Source organism: Propithecus coquereli, unplaced genomic scaffold (assembly GCF_000956105.1).
Source record: "Propithecus coquereli isolate 6110/MARCELLA unplaced genomic scaffold, Pcoq_1.0 Scaffold232, whole genome shotgun sequence".
NCBI classification, from domain to species: domain Eukaryota; kingdom Metazoa; phylum Chordata; class Mammalia; order Primates; family Indriidae; genus Propithecus; species Propithecus coquereli.
Genome location: NW_012147864.1, coordinates 3,532,708 through 3,552,022, shown reverse-complemented (window position 1 = coordinate 3,552,022; position 19,315 = coordinate 3,532,708). Strand labels below are relative to the sequence as shown.

The 19,315-nt window shown below is 61.2% G+C and overlaps 1 protein-coding gene across 2 annotated transcripts in view; it reads left to right on the top strand.

Moving 5' to 3' along the window:
- The window catches only part of SBNO2 (strawberry notch homolog 2 (Drosophila)), a 33,383-nt gene that overhangs the window by 2,229 nt on the left and 11,839 nt on the right, over window positions 1-19,315 (top strand). The window contains exons 3-11 of one of the 2 annotated variants that reach the window (XM_012645404.1): window positions 3,814-3,887; window positions 5,226-5,337; window positions 15,171-15,332; window positions 17,663-17,746; window positions 18,020-18,116; window positions 18,422-18,573; window positions 18,676-18,809; window positions 18,882-18,972; window positions 19,118-19,261. In XM_012645404.1, coding sequence (XP_012500858.1) covers window positions 3,814-3,887; window positions 5,226-5,337; window positions 15,171-15,332; window positions 17,663-17,746; window positions 18,020-18,116; window positions 18,422-18,573; window positions 18,676-18,809; window positions 18,882-18,972; window positions 19,118-19,261 — 1,050 coding nt within the window. Of the gene's footprint in view, window positions 1-3,813; window positions 3,888-5,225; window positions 5,338-12,430; window positions 12,591-15,170; window positions 15,333-17,662; window positions 17,747-18,019; window positions 18,117-18,421; window positions 18,574-18,675; window positions 18,810-18,881; window positions 18,973-19,117; window positions 19,262-19,315 lie in introns of those variants that run through there. The other variant, XM_012645405.1, reaches the window with a different exon arrangement.

Below are 19,315 nucleotides of genomic sequence, written 5' to 3'. Positions count from 1 at the left end.
GTAGCTGGGACTACAGGCATGCGCCACCATGCCCGGCTAATTTTTTCTATTTATTTTTAGTTGTCCAATTAATTTCTTTCTATTTTTAGTAGAGATGGGGTCTTGCTCTTGCTCAGGCTGGTCTCGAACTCCTGAGCTCAAGTAATCCTCCTGCCTCGGCCTCCCAGAGTGCTAGGATTACAGGCGTGAGCCACTGCGCCCGGCCAATGTTCACTCTTCTTTAGTAAGCATAGTATTGGGTTGGTAATTGGAGAATCCTAGGAAGAGTCATGTTAATTTTTTCTAATAAAATAGGTCTTGCTGCCTTTATGCTGGATCTGATTGCCTGTCTGGAGCAAAGGAAAGAGCCCTGGGATGTGAAGAGACATGAGATAGTAGCCAAACACCCAGGTAGCTGGGAGTGAATAAAGCAGATGACACACATGAGAGATCCAGAGGTCTAGGAGAAAGCCGAATCTTAAAATGTGGCTTGGGAAGCTCTGCTGCAATGGAAATGGTTTCTGAGATGCCTGTATTTCTTTTGCTTGCTGTGACATAGGAGCATCTTCTGTCTCATGCTCTAAAATTTTCTAAGAACTCTTCTTCTTTTCAGTGATCATCCTTCAAGCCAAAGTCCTCTTCATGGCTTATAAGTGCCTGATCTAGGTGATGGCTTATAAGTGCATGATCTAAGTGATCTTTCATTGCTTTTGGGGACAACGGAATATCTGTGTGTATTTTTGAGGAACTCTATTTTAAATGATTTTTGTTGCTTTTAGCATCATGTTGAAATGTGTGTGAGTAGTGGTGTTATTGAGATTTGCTTCAGAAATCCCAGGAACACAAGGGACAGGTGTACATTTTCTACTTTATGATTTCCTATCATATGAAGGGTTCCATTGTTATCTTGTTGAAATTCATGATCAGAAATTTTATCAGAACACTAAAAATCTTTGTAAATATAAAAAAAATCTGGCTGGTGTGGTGGCTCATTCCTTTAATCCCATCAGTCTAGGAGGCCAAGGTAGGGGCATTACTTGGTGTCAGGAATTCCAGACCAGCCTGAGCAATAGTGAGACCCCATCTCTACCAAAAAAGAGAAAAATTAGCCAGGCAGAGTGGTACATGCCTGTAGTCCCTGTTACTCGGGAGGCTGAGGCAGGAGGATCACTTGAGCCCAGGAGTTTGAGGTTACAGTGAGCTATGATGACACCACTGCACTCTAGCGTGAGTGACAGAGCAAGACTCTGTCTCAAAAAAAAAAATCTAATATAATCCAGGCGTAGTGGTGCCTGTAGTCCCAGCTACTCGGGAGGCTGAGGCAGGAGGATCGCTTGAGCCCAGGAGTTGGAGGCTGCAGTGAGCTGTGATGCCACCACTGCATTCCAGCCTGGGTGACAAAGAAAGAAGCTATCTCAAAAAAAAAAAAAAGAGTAAGCTTAGGTTTCCAGGAGCTGGGAAACAGACCGCTAATGTCGTGTAGACCTGAGGGTTAGAAGGGCTGGAACGGTCGGAGGTGCCCCAGACCCATAATTACGGCTCTGGGAAAGGGCTGGGCAGGGCACAGTGCTGACCTGTGGCTGACTCTTTGCCCAGATGTGCCCACATCATAACCTGACGTGGTACCACGTGGAACGCGAAGTTACTGAAAGTGAGCCTCACGGGCTGTGAGCTGAGGGAGCGAATGCCGATTGGGGCTAAAAGCGTCACTTGCTTGAGAGCCCGGGCCGCTGTCCAGGGCCTCCACCAGGGTTCAAGGCCCTGCCACGTCCAGCCTCCTCTCGGTCCTCCCCTCCTGCTGGGGCTGTGTCTGGGGCCCTCCCTGGACCCTCCACACCTCTGCAGCCTCCCTCTAGGTCTCCTCCCACCAGTTGTCACTGCCAACACTGTCCTGAGGACGGTCCCTTCATCCCCACTTGCCATAATTTGCTTAATTATTTTCCTGTTGTTGAGCCTCTGGGGAGATTCCAGTTTTCTGCCGCTATAAATAGTCCTGCTGCATTTTCCTCCCCCCTCATGGATTAGTCCCAGGGGGTATGTTTCCGAAATAGAATTCCTGGGCCAGAATGAGTGCCTGGCGAGTTTTCAAAGGATGGAGCTGTTCCTTCAGGAACGTGTCCCTGCCAAGTCCCCTCTTCGGTGACCCAGGAAGCTGACCAGCGACCAGGACTCAAGGTCCACCTGGGCAGCCGTGAGGACCCAGACTTGGCCCAGAGGGGCTCAGAAACTGGAGTCTGGGGGGATGTTTGGGCGGTGATGGGGACGCTGGTGCGAGAGATGCTGGGTTCAACCCTGACTTCGGCTCTGAGCCCTGCTCTGGGCAATCAGGAAACCACGGGAAGCCTCCCTGAGATTGCGCTGCGACGGGTATCTGTGATGGTTGTCCCACAGGCCACACTGCGGACTGGGCTGGGAAGTGACCAGGAGACCATGTAGCCCTAGAGCAGACCCTTGCTGCTTAACAGGAGAGTGTGGCCCCTCTGGCTGCCAGTAGAAAATCCCCAGGCAGGCTCTGATTGCCTGGCCGGGGTCAGGTGCCCATCTCTGGGCTAATCATATACTAGGGCCTGCCCTTCTGGCTGCAGTGGAAGGTCCCCAGGCAGGCTCTGATTGGCAGCCCCCAGCAGAGCAGGCCCAGTCGACGTTGGGGTACTGTCCCAGGGCCCAGCCGAGGCCTCCAGCCTGCCCTCGGAGCTCCCCGAGGGTGGCCCCAGGCCTGGCCTGGGCACAGGCAGAGCGTGTCGGGTGGGCCCAGGACCCTTGGTCCTCCCACCCTGCCCTTGAGACCCCCAGCACCCCTCTGGAGCCACAGGTGAGCTTGCCCGCTGCCCGAGGCCCATGCACCCGGAGATGGTTTACTCTAGTTCATTTCAGGAGGCCAAAAGGGCTTTGGAGTCAGAGTTCTGCTCTGGAATGTTCCAGATGTGCCACGTGGCCTTAGGAAGCCCATGTCCCTCTCTGGGGCTGCGTTTCTCTCCCCCTACGGGTAAGAGGGGGAAGGAACACGAGACCAGGGCTCTGGGAGATCCCGCCCAGGCCCCGGTGGCCCTGCTTCCTTCCGGAGGCGTGTGCGGGGGATTTCTCCCAAGTGTCTGGGCATAGGAAGCCCAGAGCCTACTGGCCGTGGTGCAGAGGAGGAGCCAGTGGCTCTTTCTGTGATAAACTTTATCCTGCAACCCGTGCAGAAATCGGAGAACAGGGCAGCGACCACCCTGAGGGCTTCTCCTGCCCCTTGCCCGTGGGGGACCCGCTGGGGCTGTGGATGTTGAGGTCCGGCACAGTGAGCTTTTTCCCCCGAGGGGGGGCGGGGCTCTGGCGCAGGCGTGGGTGCGCTCAGTGGGCCTCGGCCTGGGGGCACCACGAGTCTGTGGTCCCATCAGATCCAGGAGCCCCCGAGCCCCTTGCACCCCTGCTGAGCTCAGGCTCACCTTCCCGGCCGCTGGCCACCATTTCCCAAAGCAGGTTCCCTGGAACTCTGCCCCGTGAGCACTCTGAGAAGGCCCCGGAACCTTCCCCTATCACACCCAACAGTAGCCCGGGGTTCCCAGGACACATCAGGAAGCTAGATGGGCCCCTGGCCCCAGCCCCTTCCCCTGTGGGGAGGCCCCTCCCCCTGCAGGGCCCAGGTCGGGGAGTCTTTCTTGCAGATGGAGAAACTGAGGCATGGAGTGGTTAAGTAACTCCCCAGGTACTCCCACTGGGGGGGCCTGGCCATACCCTGACTGCAGAGCCCTCCCTTTCCACCTCTCGAATTCTGACCCTGTGCTGCAGGCCACCCCCCCATGGCCCCGTCTGCCCCACACCGCCACACCTGACGCCGCTCTCCTGTTTCAGAATGCCATGCTGCACTACCCGTGGTGGAACCCCTTCTCGCCGCCGGCGTACCCAGCCTTCTCCAGCAGCAGCCAGTAAGTACCTTGTCCCGCCGCGCCTCGGAGCGCAGCCTCCAATCCCTGCGCACCCCCCCCCGGCCCCCGCCTCTGCCCTGGGCCGCGCGTGGGGTCCTGGCACACAGCCACCCAGAAGGCCAGGCCCTGGATGCACAGGGGTGGCTGAGGCTGTGCTTTCTTGAACCCTGCCTTGTGACCAGCCGGCATCCATGTTAGCCAGAATGAAGTTGGGAAGAGGGCAGAGGGAAGGGCAAGACGTGCTGAGCTGGGTTTTGAAGGGTCAGTAGGTGTTTGCCAGGGGGAGCAGGGACATCTTGGGCTGAGGAAGCAGCCTCTGCAGAGGGCCTGGGAGCATATATGCTTTGTGGGGTTCTAGAAGATTCTGGAGGGACTGTTCTGGGGCCTGGGGGAAGAGGCAGGTCAGAGGACAGAGCTCGGGGATTTATTCTGAAAGCGTGACAAGGGGCAGGGGAGGATGCTGCTTTTCTGTTAGTGTTAGCAAACCCACGGGTCCTTGCATGGGGGCTGCCATCTGGTGGTGGCTCCATACAGGCTGCCTCGGTCCAGAGCCCTCTGGCTCCCGCTGGGCAGGGACATGAGAAGCTTTTGAGGGAGAGCCCGGGAGACTAGTGGTGGGGCAGGGGCCCTGGGGATGGCAGCCATCCCTCTGCCTCGGGAACCCAGGGAGCTGGCACGGGGTGTGAGTGGAGAAGGCTCCCACAGCGCTGCCCACCCAGAGCCTGGCCCACCCAGCAGCAGGGTTAACTCCTGAGGTCTGGAGAGAGGCCACGGGTGTGTGGGCCATGACGTGACCCGTTCCCTGGAGGAAGGTGCTCCCGGGTTTCTGGGATGGCACTGTCCTTTGCCCCATCGTGACCCTGAGTGAGGTGGAGGCCAAAGGGGCTGTGTGGGAGGGACAGCCCGGTGGGGTTGGAGTCGGCTCCTGTGCCCCCCGCCCAGAGCCTCCTCCGAGCTCAGTGTCAGAAACACCAGAGTCCTTCCTGAGGGCAGGTGAACCCACGTCCGTGTCCTGCTCATGTGTGGGAGCGGGACGGCGCTCAGGCCCCTCTGCCCGTGAGGCCGGGCTCCGTGTCCAGTGGGGGTGGAAGCTTAGCCCCAGGTCTGGCTGCTGATCCCGGAGGCCCCCTGTTTGTGGGGACAGGTCTGAGGGGGCCTCTGAGGCCTGGGCATGCTCACAGCTGTCCCCTGGGGGCCTCGCCAGAGCCCCTTGGGCAGCCGCCATGCGCGATCCACACTGCCAGCTCCCGTCGGGTGGTGGGAGGAAGCCCTGGGGGTGGGCCCAGTGTAGCCCCAGGCCCCGTAGTCACCATCCTCCCTCTCCCTCTCCCTCTCCAGCCAGTTCCTGAACTCTGCCTCCTTCCTGGGCGGCCCACCCTGCCCAGACACCGGCCACGCTCCCGTGGCCTCTGCCTCCAGCTTCCCGCCAAAGAGCAGTGACTTCCCTCAGGTAGGAGAACCTGCGAGCCCCCACGCCTGGTAGGGGCCAGGGCGGGGTCTGAGCCTGCCCGGCTGGTGACCTTGGCTGGGCCAAGGCGAGGACCTGGGCGACCTGCATGCTGGAGAGCAAGGTCAAAGGTCACCTGAGGAAGGAGAGGGCCGTGGGAGAGGCGCGCACAACCGCCGTCAGGTGGTCCCCACGGCCCCCACCGTCCACCCCCCCAGGTCTTCGTGTCACAACAGTGGAACTTTCTTCAGGTGGAAGCTGACCCGGGGCCGGGGTGCAAAGGGCAGATGTGAGTGGGGAGCCTCCCTCACCTCCCCTGTGAACACCAGGCCTGAGCCCTTCACAACTGTGTCCTGCCCTCCAGGGTAGCCCTCTGAGCCTGATTCAGGCTTCACAACAGCATGGGGGCCGGCAGTCGTGGCCCCAGAGACATGCCCGTCCTGATCCTGGGGCCTGTGGGTGTGTCACCTCATGTGGCAGAAGGGATAAGGACCTTGAGATGGGAGGTCACCTTGGATGACCCGGGGGCCCAGTGTCAGCACAGGGCCCTCCCACGAGGAGGCAGGAGAGTTGGAGGCAAAAAGACTGGAAGACGCTGCGCTGCTGGCTCTAAAGGGGGAGGAAGGGCCCCAAGCTGAGCCGAGGGAGCCGAGCCGAGGGACCGGGCGGCTGCTAGATGCTGGGAAAGGCGGGAGGCGGGTTCTGCCCTTGAGCTTCCAGAAGGGACCAGCTCTGCCATGCCCTGACTAGACTTTGCCCTCCAGAGTATAAGAGGACATATTTCTATTGTTTTAAGCCATGAAGTTTATGGTGGTTTCTCACAACAGTGAGAGGAAACCGATGCACCAATTTGGAGCTCCCATGCGCCCCACAGCATACTGTACTTTCCCCAGAATCAGAAGGTATAGCAGTGGGGAAAACAGTAAATATAAACCCGCAGCCTTAGGATACCTTAGGGTAGCTAGTAACTGAATTTGAGGCCTGAGCTTCCTGGTAGCCAAGGCAAAAAGAGAAAGGGGATGATCTGTGTGACTTTCATCGCTTGTAAGAAGCAGAACAGTTTTTGGTGGTTTTTTTTTTTTTTTTTTTTTGGTATTTGAACTTTTTATTGAAATATTACATACAGAGAAGTGCACAGGAGAGATGTCTACAGTTTGTTGAACTTTTACAAACTGAACGTACCTATGCCTCTGCTACCCTGATTAAGAAGCTGAACATTTTTAGCATCCCACCACCCCATCTGTGTTCTCTTTTAGTCACTATGCCCACTATTCTGACTTCTAACAGCATTGAGTAGTTTCACCTATTTTTGTACTTTATACAAAAAGAATCGTAGTGTGCGTACTCTTTTATTTCTGTCTTTTTCACTCATCTCTATATTTGTGAGGTTCACCCAAGTTCTTACATGTAGTTGCAAATTGCTCACTCTCATTACTGAAGAGTATTTTATTGTGAAGAACCGTTTTTTGACTTGGCTGAGTTGTCCCAATTTCCCTGGGGTCACCACCACCCCCCGCCCAGTGTCCTCCGTGACTGCGTATGGACATGCAGTCCCCAAGCTCCGTGGTGGCCTGACTCTGGCTTTGCTGTGTGAGGTTTTTCACTCCCTCCTTCGTCACCTGGGCTGTTGGCCTCTCAGCATCCTGGGTCCATCCCCTGGTTGTGTACAAGGCTGGGCAGGGGATGGACTGTCGAGTGTCGAGTGGCTCACTCACCCCAGTAGCTGCCCCTGGGATCTTTGTCCGCAGGTACTTAGGTGGGGCCTCCCGGCCGGGACCCCACACTCTCGGAAATGCAGGGATCCGGTTCCATGCCCAGCCCTGTCTGCAGCTCTGGGGGCTCCTTCCCATAGCCCCACCCCAGGCATAGCCACCACGCACCCACCCTCGCGGCCCTCCATGGATTATGCCTGCGCCGCCGGTGGTCACGCTGGGCACCCGCTGCCCACACCAGAGCCTAGGGACCCGGGTTCACGCACCAGTGCCGCGCAAAGGCCTTCTCTGAAAAATGAAGTTCGAGGTTTTCTTTAAGGTTGAAAGTTTCCATGACAAATCACGCTTTAAAATATTTTAGACTTAGAGAAAAGTGGCTTTTTGTAGGATATTTCTAAAAACCAAGAGCTCCCACACACCCTCACCTGCCTCCCGGCATGTTACGGTCTCATGTAAATGTGGTCACAATGTAGGAATTTACGGTCTCACGTAAATGTGGTCGCAATGTAGGAATTTACCCTGTGCAGTGCCGGTGACGGGCTAGACTCGGGTGGATGCCCCCGGCCTCCTATCGGAGGGCCCTCGGGAGAGAACAGGCCGGTTGCTGATTATGTGGCGTGTCTCATGATTAGACATGGTGCCATGTCCACCTTGGGGCCTGGGGTTCGAGCTCATGGTGTCAGCTGATGGCGTCAACCATGATGCTTGGTCAGGGTGGTGTCTGTGGGTTCCTGCTCCATCCCACCCTGGGAGGGGAGCTGAGGCTGCGTGGGTGCTCGGCGGGGCTCACGGGCGTCTGTCAGGGTCTTGCCTGTGGTGCCACTGCCCCATCTGAACAGCTGAGATTGTCTGTTTTCCTCGTTCCTTCCGCTCCCTCTGGTTGGGATTCTATAGGGACAGCTGTCCCTCCCCCAGCCCCGCTAGACAGTTATTTAAGCATTTATCCATGTCAGGAGGGGCTCCATGTGCCTCGACGTCCCTTCCCTTCTGACGCCCTGGAATGGTCTGGGTTCACCACCCTCCCAGCCTGGCCCTGAGGTCACCCACTCTCCAGGGAAGGGCCTCCTCCCCACTTCTGTTCAGCCTCTGTCCCCAGGTCGGCGTGAAGCCGTTAGGCTCCGCTGTCCCCGTCGGTGACCTGGAACAGCTCTGCGGGCCCCACAGGGAGCTCCCACCCTGGGCTGTGTAGGTGCGTGGGGTTACGTGGATGTGAGACTCTGTGCTCGTTCTTTCTTTCGAATTGGGGTTTAATTCATGAAACAGAAGTTATCATTGCATAGTGCACGACTCTGTGGTTCTTAGTTGACAACATCACCACTGTCTAATTCCAGAACATTCCATCACCCCACAGAAACCCTGTTCCCATCAGTAGCACGTGTCCCATCTCTGTGGATCTTCCTGTTCTGGACATTTGATATAAATGGAGTCACTCACTGTTTGTCCTTCTGTGTCTGGCGTCTCTCACTGAGCACGATGTCCTCAGGGTCCATCCACGCTGGACCTCGTCCCTTTTCATGGCTGAGTGATGTTCCACGTGTGGATGGACCACGTGTGTTTGTCCACTCACCTGTCGGTGGACACCTGGGCTGTTTCCACCTTGGTGTGGTGGCTGTGCTGCTTGTGTGCCTACGGGTTTCTGTGCGGACAGGTGTTTTCGTTTCCTGGGCGTGTGCCCAGGAGTGGGTTGTGGGTAGGTGGCAGCTCTGCCGTGAATCATGCTGTTGATGACATTCGTGTGTGTGTGTTTGTGTGGATGTGCGTCCCCCATGTGGCTGGCTCTGTCCAGGGGGCCGTGCTGAGGTCAGACGGGGCTATCAGCATTGCAGACCCCCCTGAGGCCTGTGCGCCTCACAGAGGCCCCCTCCGGCCCCTCCACCCTCATGCCTGTCCCTTCCTGCCCTGCAATGAGTGGCCCCCACCCACCCCTGTCCCAGGCCTCTCTTGGGCCAGTGTCCCTATGTCCCCAGCCCACGGCCGCCTCCAGCCCACCTGCCCCCCAGCACCCATCCCCCTGCCCGTCTGTTCTGGGAGGAGGTGCGGCTCCCGGAGTCACCCAGGCCCCCTTAAGTTGGCTGGGCTTGGGGGAGGCTCAGCGCTTGCCCCCCAGGAGCTGTCAGCAGGGCCAGGCGTCCACCCCAAGCCCCCTCTGGGGCTGCAGGGACCCCCATGAGGCGTGCCTGTCCAGTAAGAACACTCCGCCTGCCCGCTGGGGGCTTCTGGGAAGCCCAGCATGAGCTCACAGCTCAGGAAAGTGCTGTGCAAACTGCTGGCTGCGCACGGCCGCGGCATCGACTGCTCCACGCACGCCTGAGCAGGGGAGAGGTCTCAGCCCACCGCGCCTCAGAGTCCCGTCCCTGCAGTTACTGGCATCGGACAAAAAGGGAGGGAGGGAGAGATTCTCCTTACAGGAAGCCCTTTGGTTCACAGCCGGCCAGCCCAGGGGGAGGAGGAGCCTCTCGCTGAGGTCGCCACATAGTGCGAGGGCACCTGGGCCCCAGGGCCGGGAGTGACCGTGCTGCAGACGGACACCTGGACAGCGAGAATCTGCAGAATGCGGTGGCCAGGGCTCCGTGGGCCCGTGATCCCAGTGGGACAGAGCAGAATTTCCTGGGGAGCCGTGTAGCTTCCTGGGGCTGCTATGACAAAGTGACACAAATGGGGCAGCTTCAGGGGATAAGAATGTGTCCTCCTGTGGCTCTGGAGCCTGGAAGTGTGAGGTCAAGGTGTGGGCAGGGCTGTGCTCCCTTGATGGGCCCCAGGGGAGGGTCCTTCCCGCCTCCCCCCGCGTGTGGGGCTCCAGGCGTCCCTGGGCTTGTGGTCCCATTGCTCCAGTCTCTGCCTCCGTCTCCACGCAGCTTGTCCTCTGCGTCTCTGTCTCTCCTTCCCTTAAGAACACCAGTCACTGGGTAAAGGCCCACCCTAACCCAACATGACGACCCCATTCCCAAATAAGGTCCCTTTCACAGGTCCAGGAGGCAGGATGTGATCACATCATTTCAGGGGACACAATCCACCCCTGAACAGGAGCATTCTAGCGACAGGCACTGCCTGAGAGTCCTTCTCCCAGCCCCCCAAAGCCTGCGGTGCCCAGGTGGCACCACCTGTCTACCACGAACCCCCAGAAATCTTCCGTGACCATCCACCTCCCAGCCCCTTCCAGGAGGAGCCCAGTATATCTCCCTGCCTCAGTTTCCCTAACTGTCACACAAGGATATACCACCTGCAGGCACCCAGCCACAGGGGGCCTCGATCAGTGCCAAGTGGAGAGTTGGTCAGCAAGGGCGTGTGGACCGAAGTGGGAGGTGAGAGACACGGCCACGCGGTCCCAGGAGGCAGGCGGCCTTGTGGTGCCCCTCAGAGGGTCATCTGGAGAAGAGGGAGTGGAGTGTCCGTGCCCAACACTTTGCTCGCACCTTCTCAGAAACGTGATGCCCGCAAAATCTAACTTTGATGTGTTTGAGGCAAAGTTCACACACCATAAAAGTATATTCAGAGTTGTGCAACCACCACCTCTGTCTAATCCCAGAACATTCCATCACTCCAAAAGGAAGCCTTGTCCCCATCAGTCCCTCCCCAGCTCCTCTCCAGCCCCAGATGACCACAAATCCATGTCCCGTCTCTGTGGATCTGCTTGCTCTGGACATTTCTTATAAACAGAGTCACACGCTGTGTGTCCTTCTGTGTCTGGTGTCTCTCACTGAGCACGATGTCCTCAAGGTCCCTCCACGCTGTGGCCTGTGTCAGAGCCTCGTCCCTTTCATGTGTGAGTGATACTCCAGTGTGTGGATGGACCACGCTGTGCGTGTTTTTGGTGGATATTTGGGCTTTCCCACCTTTTGGCCGTTGTGACTTGTGCTGTGTGCACACTCATGTCTGTGTTCTTGTGTGGATGTGAGCTCTTGTTCCTTTTGGACACCTGCCCATCTGGGAGTGGATCCACCAGGTGAAATGTTGCTTCTGTTTCCTGCCCTGAGGACCCGCCATATGGGATCTGCACAATGCTTGTTATCGCTGCCTCTGCTCGCCGCTGTCTGGGGTGTGAAGTGGCACCTTCCCTGACGTGTCGTCAGCCTTTGTGCATTCCCCCGCCACTTGCTCCTCTTGGGGCCGTGTTGTCCCCCCAGGTGGAGACAGGCAGGGATGACCGTGGCGGCCAGGGGATCTGTGCCAGACTTGGCTGCTGCCGGGGGGTCCCATTGGTGGGGGGCCCTGTGGGGATGGCAGAGGGCGTCAAGGTCCAGAACAGGGAGAGCCCTGGGGGCCGGGTGTGCAGGGGCCATACCTCTGCGGCCTTCACCAGAGGGTTAGAGCCCCCTGTTTTCCCTTGAGAGCTCTGGGGGGGTCCCCACCAGCCTGGGACCCCTGGCCCCTCTGGCCCAGCCATGGGCTCCCGGGCCACCTCGGGGCTGTTTCCTTCCTCTGCCAGCATTACTGGCTGGCCCCATCCCAAATCCCACCCTTGGGCTCAGGCTGGGGGCAGCGCAGGGCCGTCATCCCTCCCCTCCCAGTGGAGGAGCCCCCTGGTCCATGACAGGTGGACAGGGGTCCCCTCTTCTGCACTCCAGCCATTCCCATCCCATCTGGCCCTGGTTCCCGCCCGACCCCGTACCCCCAGCACCTCAGGGTACGTTCAGTTTTCTGCCGGAGCCAAAGCATTCTTTCCCAGGGGCTGTGCGCGGGGCGGGCCGGGACTCCAGGCCTGGAGGGGCTCAAGTTCTGCCCTCCCTTCCCCTTCCCCAGCCCCAGGTCAGGGAGGCTGCAGGGCAAGCCCCACCCTCCATCCAGCTCCCACAGCCAGACCCAGGGCCAGGGCGGGGCCTTGGTGACCGTTCCGTGCTGGGGCCGCAGAGGGCTCCCGGGCAGGAGGCACCTAGGTGGGGGCACCCAAGTAGGGGCACAGCTCAGGCGAAGGCCCTGGGGGAGCATGGGTGGAGGCTCGTGTTGAGCTGGGGTCTCAGGAGATTCAGTCTGGCCTGAGGGGCTTTCAGGGGATGTGGAAGACCCAGCCTGGCCTCAGTTTCCTTGCGTGTGACTCGGGGGGCTGTGGGGACACCAACTGCAGTTGGGGTCCCTGCCAGGCCCGTGGGGCCAGGGGCAGGTGGACCAGAACCCAGCTCATTAGCAGGCTGGGGAAACTGAGGCCCATGCCCCCCTGGCCCACATCCCAAGTGCCGCGAGGGGGCTGCTCCCGGCTGTTGGGGCACTGGCCAGTGCGTGTTGACGGCGGCTGTGGCTGCTACGCCCCGTACAGTAATTCTCCTCGTGCTGCCAGTAATCGCCCTGACTTACCGGGCAGGCATCATTTCCTGAAAGTCAGCCCGGCCTGAGAGGAAGTAGGCGCAGCGGTGACTAAACCAACATGCAAATGCAGCCCGGCCCAGCGCCGCTGCCTCTGTCCGCCCCGACGGGCGCGATGCTGGAGCCGCGGCCGCTGCCATGAGGGACCCGCTCCCCGGCGGCTCTTCCAGGGGGACCCGGGGCCCCCCGTGCGCCGCAACCATGTCGCAGCTGCGGTTCTGGCTGCAGTTTGGGGCTCTCAACAAGGTAACGCCCCCGGCCCCCAGGGGGTGAGTGGGCCCCCCCCACTGCTGCACCTGCCCCCCCACCTCCTTTTCTGGCAGCGAGAGTTAATCTGTGGGAATGTTCAGAGGCAGAGACTGGGGACTTGGGACTAAAGGGTTAATCTGTGGAAATGTTCTGAGGCAGGATCGGGAACTTGGGACTAGAAGCTGGCAGAAGTGTGGGCAGGAAGGCCAGTGCAGGGGAGGGAGGGGGCTCAAAGCGAAAGGGTGGGAGGGGCTGCCGTCTCCCCTGGAGAAGTCCCAGGTGCCGTGGGGGAGTCTGGGCGTCCCAGGGGCTCCTGGCCGGGGGCATGGGGGGCTCTGTGGAAATCATCTGCGGCCGAGCTGAGTGGGCATGGTTTGAGGCGGGCTCTGGGTGGACAGCAGAGCTGTCCCTCCCGCTGACCAGGACTAGTCCAGAGAGGACGTGTCTCCGTGGGAGGGGGCAGCACCTTGTTGCTGGGGGTTGTTTCTGGGTTGGCCTCCTTGGGCAGGAGGGGGCGTGTCTGCTCTCTCTCTTGGTCCTGCCAGCTCCTGCCCTGCCCAGGGCTCCCTGGAACGTTGGAGGGACAGAACCACAGCAGGTGGCCCCAGGCCTTGGGGGCCCAGGGCTGCAGGCAAGCAGGGTGTGTCCTCTCCTACCCAGTTCACCACCCACACGTGTGCGGGGCGTGTGCAGGGCCGGGCAGAGGTGGACCCCACCCCTCTGTTCCTGAAATGAGGCCGGCAGTCAGAGCCCCTGCTGCCGGTTGTCCATCTGGGTGTCCTGCTCCAGCTGGGGGCAAGAGGGGCGCCCGGGCCAGGGACCGCAGTCACAGAGCCAGAGAGCCGCGAGCACCGCTTCTTTAACAGACACTGCCCTTTGGAACAGAGCTGGAATGACAGGTCGCCGGGGCAGAGTTCCGTGCACCTCACACCAGCTTCCCCACCGTGCACGTCTCCCTTGGCGCGTGCGTTTGTCACAGCTGATGCACCAGCAGTGACACGTCGTTACTAACTATCGAGGCCCATACTTGATTCAGGCTTCCTCGGTTTCCCCTCATGCCCTCTCCTGCCCCGGGGCCCATCCAGGACCCCACAGGAGACTCAGCTGACGTGTCTCCTTGGGCCTCTCTGGGCTCTGACGGTTCATCAGATGTCCCTGTCTCTTGCTCTGGGTGGCCCTGGTGCCCTCAGACGGCCTGTCTGGCATCTTCTTCGCGGTTAGACGGGGGTGACGGGTTCTGGTAGGGGTGGCCCCTCAGGCCCTTCTGTCCGGGGTCTGTGCCCACAGCGTGGCTTGTGCCTGTTGGCGTTGGGGGTGTGGGCCAGGCGTCCCCCCCATGAGGACCCTTCCCCTGGTCCCAGGCTGTACACTGGGGAGGAGGTTGCTATGTGTGGGCCATGTGGGGGTGGGGGCTCTGCTGTGGGGTCCCATCCGAGCTCTGGCAGGGGTCCCCGGGCTGCACTGGGGGCCGGGGGCATGGCCACTCCCAGACGCAGCTGGGAGGGATTTTAACAAGATCGGGGGCCACTTCCACCCGGCTCTGTGCAGGAGCAGGGCCTCTGTCCCCCGTCCTCCTCCTCACCACCTTGTCCCAGAGCAGAGGACGGGAGGCTACTCCCTCGGTCCAGCCACTCAGGCCTTGCTCTGACCCCAGCTGCCCGGGTGGGGGTTGCACCGTCCCCTGCTCCAAGCCTTCGGGGACATGTGTGCCTCTGGACTCGGGCCCTTTTGTTTGCAAAACAGGCGGGCAGCACGGACACCCCAACCCGTGGGGCACTGCAGGGTCTCTGGAGGGGGGCAGGTGCCCTTGGTGTCCAGTGTTCAGCGCAGCCAGGCACGCGCAGGTGCTGGCTGGGGCTGGGCGGCGTGTGGGGGAGGTGCTGACGCGGCCGCCCCAGTGAGCCGCCAAGGTCCCCACCGCTGCGCCTGACTTTCTAACATGCGGGTTACTAAATGGCACGCGAGCTCCGCAGGGCACACTCCCCCTTAGGTGTCACCGCCTCTGCCGGAAGGGACAGGCCGTCCCTCCAGGGCTCCCCGCTGCTCAGGGCTGTGGTGTCGCCCTCTCCAGGGTTGTCCTCCCAGCCCCCGGGGCTGGCGTCTCCTTGGTCTTTGCTTGTTTCTCCACTTTATTTAACAACTTTGCCGAGACCCGATGTATGAACTTTGCGGTTCACTCATCCCGCGTACAGCTGGGTGGTTTTGGTGCAGTCACAGCGCACAGCTGCCAGTCTCAGGACATCCCGTCACCCCAGAGGAAGCCGTCCCTGTCCCCTCCCCAGCCCCTAGCGACGACTAATGTGTGGATCTGCCTGTTCTGGACGTTCCATGTAAATGGAGTCTCACACTGTGTGTCCTTCTGTGTCTGGCGTCTCTCGCTGAGCGCGGTGTCCTCAAGGTCCCTCCATGTTGTAGCCTGTGTCAGAGCCTCGTCCCTTTTCGTGGCTGAGTGACATTCCAGTGTGTGGGTGGACCATATTGTGTATTGTTGGCCCATCCCCTGGGGCTGGGGAAGGGGAAGGGAGGGCAGAACTTGAGCCCCTCCAGGCCTCCCGCCTCACTGGGCCTGTCCTCTAGGACTCCTCGTACCTCGAGGATCTGTCCAACGCCTCCATCTTCTCCTCCTCGGTGGACTCCCTGTCGGACATCGTGGACACGCCCGACTTCCTGCCGGCCGACAGCCTCAGCCAGGTGCCCACCATCTGGGATGTGAACACCCCCTCATCTGCCCACGACAAGGTCAGTGCCTCTGGGCCCCCGACTAGACAGGAGCCTGGCCAGGCCCCGTCCCCGGCTGGGGGACCCACAGGGGTCACCCGGAATCATGATTCTCCTGTGGCGTGGGAGGCTCAGGCTGTTCACTGACGTGGGTGAGATGGTCAGTCGAGGGTCCTCTCCTTTCTGTGCAGCCGGCAATATGTGGGGGCGCCTCCCTGCAGCCCTGAGGGTGGGTCAGGCCCGCAGGCCCCATCCCTGCAGGGAGACGGGTGCTCATCTGGGAGATGAGCAGAAAGCGATTTTGGATACTGCCTCTCTCCCCAGGCAGTCCTATCCCTTGGGGACACTGGGCCATGTCTGGGGACATCTGTGGTTGTCACGACTGGGTGGGGGAGTGCTCCTGGCATGGGTCGGTGGAGGCCAGGGATGCTGCTCAGCACCTGCAGGGCTCAAGATAGTCCCCCACAGAGCCATCCAGCCCCAGTGTCCACCCTAAGGAGACACAGCTCATGGGATGGGACAGAGAGCAGAGGGCTGGCAGGGAGGATGACGCACCACCCAGAGCTGGAGGGGCGGCACCCACGGAGGCCCAGTGGTGGTCACCAGCCTGGGGGGCCGTGGCCGGGCACCCAAACCCCAGGAGGCTGGGGTTTGCCTCCTTGGAGCTCCTGGTGTACGACATGGGCAGGCGAGGCCAGCCCTGGGGGGTCACAGGGCAACAGGACACCGGGTCCTTGGGCCCTGACTGCAGCCCATCCCCAGCACTGGGCAGCGGGGGAATCACTGTCCTGAGGGAGGCAGAGCCGGACGCCGGGCCCAGGGAGACCCCACACCCAGCCAGGCCTTCCACGGTCCTCTCCCAGGAGAGAAGCGTCTAGACTTAGGGAGCTGGAAGTTGGAGATGTGTCTGGGGCTGAGGGCCCTCCCCAGTGGACGCTGGTGGGCGCACCCCGGCAGGCAGCTCCCTGGGGGGCCCTCAGGAAGGGTCTGGCCCAGGCAGTAGGACACGCGACTGGGCCGTGGGGCTCACAGAGGGCAGGAAGTGTCCGGAGTGCCCTGCGGCCACGGTGGGCAGCTCAGGATCAGGGAGGTTCGGGGAGGGGCTTTGACCGCCCTCACCCAGGGCCACGCCCTCCCAGCCGCCCACAGGTCCTCTGCAGGGTGTGAGGGAAGGGCCGGGCAGTGGACAGCACGAGGGCATCTGAAACCCAACGCCCCAGGGCCCCACCAGCCTGGCCGGAATGGTGACTCAGCCTTCCAGGAACCCTGTAGCTTCTGTTTGTTTGTTTTTTTGTAAATTTAAAAAAAAAGAAAGAGGAGCAGGGAATCCAGTGTAGGTTTCTAACCTACCCTGCCCCACTTCCATTCTCCTTTACAATAACGTGGGTGGTGTTTCCAACTCTGGGTGGTGGACGTGATGGCTCACATTCTCCCTGGCAGGCAGGTCGTGGGCCACGTCACCCCTGGGGCATCTGGGGCTCCTGTCCCGGCCATCACAGGCTCTGCACGTTCAGCCAGTTCTGAGACCTCAGGGTGGGCCACGTCCCCCAGTGGCTCACAGACTCGGCCCAGAGGCCCGGCCACACCTGGTCGCCCAGACTCAGAGGCAGCACCCCTCGGCCAGCCCTCTCTCCTGTCCCCTGTCCTGCCCTCCATCCTGCCCTCCATCCTACTCTCTCGTGCCGTCTGTCTTGCCCTCTGTCCACCTGGGTGGGATCTGGCAGTGCCTTCCCCAGGGTGGGCTGTGGTCTGGGTGGTGTCCTCTGGTCCCTGTGTGAGGGGGCTCCACCCATTGGGGGAGGTAATGAGGGGCTTCCCCTCGGCCCCCTCCCTGGGTGATGGGAGTCAGCTGGGTGAGAGATGGGGCCAGGCCCACCTGCCTACCCAGACGACCCCTCTGGCCTTTGTCTCCAGTTGCTCCCGGGTAGGGAGCTCCCAGCCTCCACATCCCCCTGCTCCTGAGTGCCCCCTGCCCACACACAGGGCTGGCACAGTGGGTCTCACCCACCAGACCCCGTCCTTAGCCTCCCCACCAGCTCCCACTGGGCCGAGGCTGGGGGCTGTTGTCCATCAGAACTAGCCAAGCACCTTCCTCAAGGCCAGCTTCTTGCAGGCCAGGAGGGCAGCAGGAGGGAGACTGGTGCTGGCCTGCAAGATCAAGCCAAGGCCCTAGGGCCTGCCCACCAGGGAGGCTGAGGGTGCACCAGGCCACCCCAGGGAGGGTAGGAGTGAGTGCACAGCCCAGCACTGTGGGGAGCCAGGGCAGGGGGTCCCCTCTGGTGGCTGGGCAGCTGGGCTTGTCGGCCACGGCCTGCCCTGTCCACCCTGGCCAATGTCCTGCTTCCCTCCAGTTGTTCCTGCCCAGCGGGCCATTTCAGGGCCTTGAGGACCCCGTGCCTTCCCTCCCCAGCACCCCGCTTCTTGTCAGCTACCAGGTGAGCTGGGCCCGCCCCTCTCGGAGGACCTTACGGAGGGTCATGCATACAGGCACCTCCAGTGTGCCAGGCCCAGGGAGTGCCCATTCTACAGATGGGGAAACTGAGGCTGTGGGGAACCCCTCCCTGCAGTGGGGCAGGCAGCACCGTCTCCCACCACCGGGTCACCAGGCCACCGGGCCGGGTGGTCCGCCAGGGTCCTGCCCCACGTAGGCTGGGCAGTGTGGTGACTGCGGGACTGGACAGCTGTGCTGACCCTGCGGGGGGCCTCAGTCACAGAGTCAGCCGGAGGAGGAGGATGAGGCGGAGGAGGACGAGGCGGAGGAGCTGGGCCATGCTGAGACCTACGCCGACTACGTGCCATCCAAGTGTGAGTGACCCATGGGGGTATTCAGTCCCCGGGCTCCTGAGGCTGCAGGAAGGACAGGAGGGGCCAGTTCTTCAGTCCACGCCTGTACAAAACTGGGGGTTCCTGGAGGCCTGCAATAGGAGCCTTAGCTTCCTGGCCAGGATTTTAGGGATCTGCTGTGCCCCTGGCCACGCCCCCGACTGCCTCTGTTGGGCCCACCCAGCCTGCCCTGGCCACGCCCTCAACCTGCCTGGCAGGCCCTGGCCACACCCCTGGTCCACCCGGTGGCCCTGGCCACGCCCGTACCTACGTTCCTGCCTCTCCAGCCAAGGTTGGGAAGCAGCACCCGGACCGCGTGGTGGAGACCAGCACCCTGTCGAGCGTCCCGCCCCCGGACATCACCTACACCCTGGCCCTACCCTCCGACAGCGGGGCGCTGTCTGCCCTGCAGCTGGAGGCCATCACCTACGCCTGCCAGGTGACTGCCCCACCCCACCCCTCCCCTGGAGGCCCCTGGGGCGGGGCACAGGGCTGGGCAGCACCCCCAGGCCCTGACCACCGCCCTCCGCTCTCCTGGCAGCAACATGAGGTCCTGCTCCCCAGTGGGCAGCGGGCGGGCTTCCTCATCGGCGACGGGGCAGGCGTGGGCAAGGGCCGCACAGTGGCCGGCGTCATCCTGGAGAACTACCTGCGCGGCAGGAAGAAGGCCCTGTGGTGAGTGAGCACCCTGCCCTGGGGGAGCGGTGCGGGGCAGGGGAGGTTTTGCCTGACGTCTTGGACCCCCAGGTTCAGTGTCTCCAACGACCTCAAGTACGACGCAGAGCGTGACCTGCGGGACATCGAGGCCCCCAGCATCCCGGTGCACGCGCTCAGCAAGGTGGGCAGCCCGTGGGGCTGGGCCAGAAGACCCCGTGGGCATATGGGGACCAAATGAGGAAACTGAGCCCCTGGGAGGGCCAGGGCTTAGCTAGAGTCCCCGAAAGCTGTCCCCAAATCCCCACAACTGCCCCCTGTGTCCCCAGATCAAATACGGCGACAACACTACCTCAGAGGGCGTCCTCTTCGCCACCTACTCTGCGCTGATCGGGGAGAGCCAGGCAGGCGGGCAGCACCGCACGCGCCTCCGGCAGATCCTCGACTGGTGTGGGGAGGGCTTTGAGGGCGTCGTATCCTGCCGGGCGTGGCCAGGTGTGGGGTGTGGCAGGGGGAGGGCCAGGATG